The sequence below is a fragment of the Brienomyrus brachyistius genome, chromosome 18, assembly GCF_023856365.1.
Source record: "Brienomyrus brachyistius isolate T26 chromosome 18, BBRACH_0.4, whole genome shotgun sequence".
Taxonomy (NCBI): domain Eukaryota; kingdom Metazoa; phylum Chordata; class Actinopteri; order Osteoglossiformes; family Mormyridae; genus Brienomyrus; species Brienomyrus brachyistius.
Genome location: NC_064550.1, coordinates 2,013,777 through 2,022,118, shown reverse-complemented (window position 1 = coordinate 2,022,118; position 8,342 = coordinate 2,013,777). Strand labels below are relative to the sequence as shown.

General features: G+C 40.2%; 1 protein-coding gene across 2 annotated transcripts; it reads left to right on the top strand.

Moving 5' to 3' along the window:
- Window positions 1-1,154: 1,154 nt before the first annotated feature.
- fdx1b (ferredoxin 1b) lies at window positions 1,155-3,423 on the top strand. 2 transcript variants are annotated; one of them, XM_048983558.1, is made up of 4 exons: window positions 1,155-1,677; window positions 2,034-2,158; window positions 2,387-2,516; window positions 2,713-3,423. In XM_048983558.1, exons 1-4 carry the CDS (start codon window positions 1,430-1,432, stop codon window positions 2,804-2,806), a joined length of 597 nt encoding a protein of 198 aa, XP_048839515.1. In that variant the 5' UTR covers window positions 1,155-1,429; the 3' UTR covers window positions 2,807-3,423. The 2 variants fall into 2 exon arrangements, with proteins under 2 accessions (XP_048839515.1, XP_048839513.1); XM_048983556.1 differs by having other exon boundaries at window positions 1,159-1,677; window positions 2,031-2,158.
- Window positions 3,424-8,342: the final 4,919 nt, after the last annotated feature.

Sequence of the window (8,342 nt, the reverse complement as noted above, 5' to 3'; positions counted from 1 at the left end):
TTCCTCTTTGAGACTCGAAAAATGGAAAAAAGATTTTTATGAATAGAACTGAACGAATCAGTATGAATTGAGATGTATGTTAATTGAGATATAGGAACCGTAAGTCATTGCAGTCATGCATCATAGTGTATGGTGTCGTGCCATATTTACCGTCAGTCCTTGAAAGTTGTATACTTAATCTTTCGCTCATTTAGGACATTTATTGTTAGTGTCTCACACATCGGGTTGCATCAACAAGCACAATCATAATGGCACAAATAGTATTAAATGGTTAAACAAAACTGAAGGGGTTGGACTTAAGATCAGACTGATTGACTGATGACTTTAAAAACATTCTGTCCTTCTAACCATCTGCTGAGAATGACTCACGTTCGTAGAGTTTCAGGGTCTTATCTGTCACTAAACATTCTAAACTGCTTAGACTTCTGGAACCTGTTAAAATGAAAACGAGGCCCAATACATTTATTTAAGAAATGTTTTAATCGATAATCATCATATATTATCAAATAGAATTGTGCAAATATTTACATTATTGTCATTATGTGAAATACATGGTAATATGTGTATGTTTTGATTGAGAAGTGGGTGAATGTGTGCTGTAGCCACTCCAGTATTTGAAAACAAGGTCAATATGTCCTTGAATGGTTTTCTGGAATGGCTGATAGACCTTGGTCATGAGGGACTGATGTACTGCCCATGACGGCACAGATCCATCATTGCAGAATGTTTTCAAAATAGCCAGTTCATTTTAGTTAAGTTTAAGGAATTGTTTAAACAATGATTAGGAAAAAAAATATTTTTGTAAGATGGGTTGATAAAATTATGCAGTGTTATATTTTATTACCAATAGCTTTATTGAATTCAGATCATTGAGCTCAAAACTGGATGTCAAACTTGCCAGCAATTCTAGCTTTAATCGATTTAAGTAGGTTTACTTTCACATTGGCCTGGCAAAACGTATGTTCCCTGAAACAGCTTGAATGCCCTTAAGTATTCTTTAAATGGCATTTTAAAAATACAAATTTTCTATAAAATGTGTGGTTTTCTATTGAAAATGCTAGTAACGTAGGACGACCTAACGAAAAGGATGAATCATTACCGATACAAATTATCAAATTTTTTATCTTTTTAATTAATGGTTAAATCAGTTAATGAAAATGAGAGGGTTCTAGTCCAACAGTGAAAAGCAGGTGTAGAAATAAAACTGTGGAAATTCTGCAAAATCATTGAATCTAGTTTTGAAAACTTGAAATTAAACAAAAGCCTAGCGACAAGGGACACGCAAACCTTATCCCTTTGCAGCCCTGTATTTAATCATCAAGTCACTCATAACGCACTTGTAAATTAAAAAGGCTGCTGAAGAATTTGGGTCTAAATCATACCTTTTATCTATGGATTCCTGTATTTAAATGTGAGTTAATTTAATTTCATGTCTTTCGGCCCTGCCCATGGGCTGAGCTCTATTCAAGGACAATGGGGTCTGTCTGTAAATGCTCATGTAACTGCCAACCCTCACGCACACTTGAATAGCATGGCCAGTTTTGTGCGCTTCTTCTCCCCTATTTCGGGCCGCTTTCTTGGTACACCTCTCAACTCAAGCTACAGAGCGTCACCATGCATCTGGCACAAAGGATTCGGCCGGTGCTCAGTGCGCCGTAGCAGCTCTCAGGACACCAGGTAAAACGTTTCGGTAATTTAGGATGGGCATGCACTTATTTCCTTTGAAAATCTGTATAACCAGTATGAATGAATGCATACTAAGGGAACACATGCTGAACATTAGTATATGAGTTATTATTCCAGCAAGTACACACTGAATTTAAATTTAAAGGGTAATTAGTACATTTTGGACATACTGTGCATATGGCAAATTGCGCCGATTGTCTAGTAATCCACATTTAATGTACTTTACATTTACAACTATGACTGTATAGTTAAAAAATAGCTTGCATGTGTGCATGAATTTGGCAGACACATATAATTGAAGCTTAACTTTGTATCTTTTATGTTGGGATGGTCGTGGCCTTTAGCAGCACAGGAGAAAAGGTTGTACTGCATATTGTTAATCAAGACGGCATGAAAACTACTACACAAGTCACAGAGGGTGAATCCCTGTTGGATGTTGTCATCAACAAAAACCTGGACATCAGTGGCTTTGGTAAGGAAGTTGGGAATTAGCGCAAAACTATGTTCCACACAATGTGCACAGGATTTACTGGTATTCTGCATTTCCAGGCTGTGTTATGTTTGATACCACATTATCTTATATGATTTTCTGTAGTAGCAATATGGATTTATGGGATTTTAGACAAATAAGAAACTACAGCAGTGAGATTCATCTGATTCATAAGTTGTATTTAATTTTATCAATGCCTCTCCTTTGCAGGGGCTTGTGAGGGAACATTAGCGTGCTCCACTTGCCACCTAATTTTCGATGAAAACATTTATAACAACCTGGGACCCATAATGGATGAGGAGATGGATATGCTTGATTTAGCTTACGGGCAAACTAAAACGTAAGTTATACCTCAAAATGATTGAAACATCCTAGTATATCGAGATTAATTTACTATTTGTGTTGAAAAATTGCTTGTATATGCAAAGAGCCTTTCAATATGGATACTATTTAATATATATGACATGGTGTAGTAGTCAGGTAATGTATATAACTGTGAGGTCATAATGATATGAAAGTGTTTTCTTTTATGTTAGATCCAGGCTGGGCTGCCAGGTAAACATACAAAGATGGATGGATGGCATGACTGTACATGTGCCCCAGGAGATCAAAGACAGAAGAAACGAGTAGTCACCAGTGATTATCCACTAAAGAACGTTTTCATACAAAATGTTATCAGCATTAGCATGAACAATAATTAGGTTTTGTTATAGAGCAAAATGCAAATAATATGCAATGAATGGTCACTTTATTTATAACTAGTACTGGGTAGGACACACTTTTGCCACCTGAACCATTTCAAGGGGGGGTGAATTGTGTGCTCTGAGAAGTCTAAATGCAGACCACTTTTATAGTGAGCTGTAATTTTTGAATGCAAGACCTTCCTGTCAACTTTAATGACTGACCATTTGTCTCCAACTGCTCTCATTAACACCATGTTAGGGTGTTTTTTTGGCTACAAAAATGCCATTGAAAGCATTGTTTTGTTCATTAGGCCATTCTTTCTAAACGTAAGATACTATTTGAATGAAAATCTGAGATGCTGGAACCTCCACTTCTGACACCAGCAATTACACCACATTCAAAATCATTTAGATCGCAGATTTTAGCCACTCTAATGTTTATTCCAATGATAGCTAAACCTTTTCACCTTGTCTATGTGGTATTCAGCCATATAATTTGCTATTTGTAGTTTCACACTGTTCACGTCAACAATCATGTGTGCCTAATAAACTGGCCACAGAGAACGCGTTTAAAAGGAATATTATTAATATATCGTGTACAGCATAAATTAGTACACCCTCTACGAAAGCTAAATAAGCTTATAAAATTAAGAAGTTTTTACAAATTATAAATGCATTTATTTTGCATCATGATAAAAGGCTATGTTGCAAAAATCAGTATAGTCACCAAGAAAATTACACTGTAAAATTCCAAAATTGGTTTGTTGAGGCTAATTATGGGTAATTTGCCAAGAGTTCAGGCTCTCTCAAAAGTTGACAAGAATACTAGAAAATTGGCAAATCATTGATTTCAAGCCAAAACATAGTAGCAAAATTTTCAAGTTGAAAGTTTCAAAGTTTTTTTCATCAAATACATAGTTATGCTGAGTACAATGTGCAGGGAAATGCACAGGTTCCTAGCTCCAGACTACTGGAAAAAAGGGGCCTTCACTTTGACAGATAAGACAGAGACAAGACATCATGTATTCCATTCAATTCAAATTCAAATAACTTTATTTGTCCCCGATGGGCAATTTAAAGACACACAGGGCAGTTGAACAAGGACAGGACACAATAACATAAAGTGCAACAGTATTTGAATGATGCTGTGCAAGATTGCAGTCAATCAGGTAGATAAGAACTGATACATATGTAAAGGGTGGGATTGTTAGTGGGCATGGGGGGAGGGGGGTCAAGTGCAGAATGAGTGACGGATTCTAGTGCAGGGAGGCGGGGAGGAAGAGAAGTCTGTGATGGAGGAGTTGAACGGCCCTGAGAACAAAGGTCGCTCTCCTCCTCTGCATCCTGCAGCCGGGACAGCGGAGCCGTCGTCCTGAGGGCAGCCACTCAAACTCCGCGAAGAGAGCATGGGAGGGTCCTGCAGAATCCTACATGCTCAGAGTTTGCTGCTCATTCAGGACGACGGCTCCACTGTCCCCACTATCCCCGCTGTCCCCACTATCCCCGCTGTCCCTACTATCCCTGCTGTCCCCACTGTCCCCACTATCCCCGCTGTCCCCACTATCCCCGCTGTCCCCACTATCCCCGCTGTCCCTACTATCCCTGCTGTCCCCACTGTCCCCACTATCCCCGCTGTCCCCACTATCCCCGCTGTCCCCACTGTCCCCACTATCCCCGCTGTCCCCACTATCCCCGCTGTCCCCACTGTCCCCACTATCCCCGCTGTCCCCACTGTCCCCACTATCCCCGCTGTCCCCACTATCCCCGCTGTCCCCACTGTCCCTACTGTCCCCGCTTTCCCTACTATGTATTACAACATTAGACACTGAATAAAATCTAAATATCTATGGTGTGTAAAATTGCCAGTAAGTAGAGGTAGTGCAAAAGTAGAAATAAATAGTGTATATGTGTATTTATATATCTAAATGTGGAAGTTAAATAGGCTGCTGCATACGTTGGTGTGTGGGTTCTAAACACTGTCCTCATTTAGGATCTGCATTTCCAATGGAAAGAAGCTCTTCCTCAGCCTTTCTGAGCTGGTTTTCAGGCCGACCTCAGCAGATTGTTGGGGCTGCTGGGATCCTTAATAATCTTTGTAGTCCTGGACCTGCATCGTCTGGTGTAAATGTTCTGGAAGTTGAAAAGGGCAGGTCTGATTACGGCTGACCACACAGCTCTCTGCAGAGTCTTGTGGTCCTGCTGTGCGCTGTTCCCAAACAGGGCTGTGATGTTCCCTGTCAGGATGCTTTTGATGATGGGTCTGTAGAAATTCTTTAGTTTTTGGGAGGGACAGCCTGAAGTCCCTGAGATGCCTAAGGTACTACAGGCATTGAGGAGCCTTGCTAACTAAGGAATCAGTGTGCAGGGACCAGGTCAGGACCTTGGTTATGTAAATATCAAGGTATGTGAAGCTGCCAACGCTCTGTTGCTCCCTAAAGCACCCTGAAACATTCAGGTCACCACTGCAAGTAGACTCTCTGTTTTTGCTGAAAAAGTACAGAAAATTTGCTAAGCAAGTGCCCCAAAACTGGCTGCGGAAAGCTAAACTGGAATAATGATTTCATCTCATAGAATAAGACACATCTTGCACAGCAATGTAATACTGTACATTGTTGTGGACTCTTCTCGGAACCAATGCTGGAGCCAAAGCACAAGAATACCCATATACCCTTGGCAAAGCTACATTAACAAAGGGGAAATCGGTCATGAATCTCTCATCTGGCTGAGTGAGACCAAATCATCTTTTTGCATCTGTTGGTGCCCAAAAAATATTGTGTCTCTCAGGGCAACAAGTGCATGGTTTCCACAGGGAAGCATGGCGGTGTTCGTGTTCTTACTGTATATGGGGATGTATGAAGGCTGAGAATTAGTTTAATTGATGGCATCACAAATTCACTGATGTGCTGCAAGACCCTAAAAGACAAGATGCTACCTTTTATCTGCATCACAGGTTGCTGGACCCTTTGTCAACACAACAAGGTTCCCAAACATTCATTGCTCCATTCTTAAGCAAATACAAAGCACTGCGGGGGCCAAGTATGTCAACCAACAACCTAAATGAGCACCTTTGGGAAATTTTGAATAGATGCCACACAGCATTAATGCTCAATCAAGACAGTGAAGGAGGTCATCCTGAAAGAGTGGTACAGGATAGACAGACAGAATAAAATATTTACAGTATTTAACCAATAGTGGATTTAACAACATACTGAAATACTGTCATTGCTGAGTGCATATTTAATACAGTTGTTACCTTCCCATTAATTGTAATAATCATTATTTGGGAATTCTGTTTAGAAGACGTTCAGTCATTTTTGATGCATAATGTAATTAAGAAAATCTATGATAAAAAACATACACAGTATGTCAGTTTTGATAAATGTCGAAATCCCAAGGCCAACAGCTGTCCAATGACATTTCAACTTTGTAACTTTTCAGACACATTGGTCATTTGTACCATGTTAGATGACAAGGTTAAAAACAAAGGAGTTGTTGAAATCTTGTCATGGTGCATTTAATGTCCACTGGGTGGTGATATATCACAGTATAAAATCTTAAAATCACCACTATAACGTCAGGATTTGCAAACAGAAAAAACATATTTTTAAATGAAACACTAAAGCTTTTGATTTTCTTGCAGAAAATGTATACTTTCTTTTAAAATAATATTTCTAGATTAATGTAATCTTTCTTGATCAGAGCTTGCTCTCTCCACCCAAGTCCTCCAGCTCCTCTGGGAGGATATTAAGGCGTTCCCAGGCCAACTGACAGATATAATCTTTCCAGCATCTGCAATCTCATCCTTTCAATCACTACCCAGAGCTCATGACCGTAGGAGTAGGAACATACTGTAGATTGTCTAAATCAATAGATTCGCCTTTCAACTAAGCTCACTCTTTACCACGACTGACCGGTACAATGACCATGCGCTCCAGTACCCTGACACGAGCCTTTCCTGGGAGGCTAGAGAGTATATGATCCCCCTGAAGTAGGAACTCTCCTGTCCCCTTTCTTAAAAATTGGGACCACCACCCCATTCTACTATCTCAGAAGAACTATCCCCGACTTCCACACATTATTGAAGAAGCATATCAGTCAAGACAGTCCAGCAATAGTAAAGATGCTCTGACTACCTTACATATGATGCATAACCCACACTTGAGTTTTTTGCTTCCATAACTGCTAAAGACACACTCCGCTTGGCTTGCTGATACCTGTCAGCTGCCACTGCAATTCCACAAGCCAACCAAGCTTGGAAGGCCTCCTTCAGACTCCCTTTATGGCTGTTGTCCATCAACAACCTGACGTCCACAACTCCGTACAGTCGCCTCAGCAATGGAGGCATGAAACATGGCGCATTCTGGTTCTCAATGTCTTTAGTCTCGCTCAGAATGCAAGAGTAGTTCTGCAAGAGGTGTGAACTGAAGATCTCCCGGACAGGGGTCGCTGCTAAAAGCTCCCAGTACTTGCTTGGCGTCTACCAGGTCTGTCCATCATCTTCCCCTGCTTTCTAATCCAACTCAGCATCAGGTGGTGATCAGCTGACAGCTTAGCTTCTTTCTACACCCAAGTGTCCAGTCACAGATCTGATGATATGACTACAAAAATATTTATTGAACTAGAACCTAGGGTGGTCTGGTGCTAAGTACACTTATGAACACCTTTATACTCAAACGTGGTGATTGTTTTGGACAAACTGTGGAAAAAAGAGTAATCACAGAAGACAACTCAACGTCAGACCATGCAAGCCACTCCTCCCAATCACACCCTACCAGAGGCTTGACACCTTTCACCCAGGGCAAGTCCAGAGTGGAATACAGCCCTGTCACTCTCCAGCAGTTCCTATGCTGTGCATTGAGGTGAGCCCCATAATATCAAGATGGTGTCTCTCTACCTCCTGCAGTAACTCAGGTTCCTTTTCCACCCGTGAAGTTACATTCCATATTCCTAAAGTCAGTTTTGGTAACTGGGTATTGCCTGGTAGCCAATCCACATCACACAGGACCCTTATGGCCCACAGAATAACAGTCCCTTGTAGCTTATTCAAGCTGTGCTGTTGCAGGTGGTTATCTTGTTAGTGCAATAACTCAATAAGTAATTGACGGATAAACACTGCAGACACATTGTATAGGTGAAGACATAACAGATCAAAATTTGAAACCACAATTTCTTATGTTCTTAAGATTTGGAACCCTAATCAAATCACACCAAAATTGAAGCAATGCTGCTTAGTGGGAGCCAAGGAGAAAAGAGACTGCAGAAGACACTTGAACTTCTAAAGATGATAACTAAAAAGTATTTAATGGATCTTGTTATTTTGTAAAAATATTAAATCGATAAAGATCAGGGGTCATCAATATAGCAAATTCTGACAGAGATTTTGATCAAAATGCTTATATATTTTTATTTTATCCATGTACATGATATTTAAAAACTTGGCCTACATTTTTTTCTCAATCAAAACATTTTGACATGGTGGATGA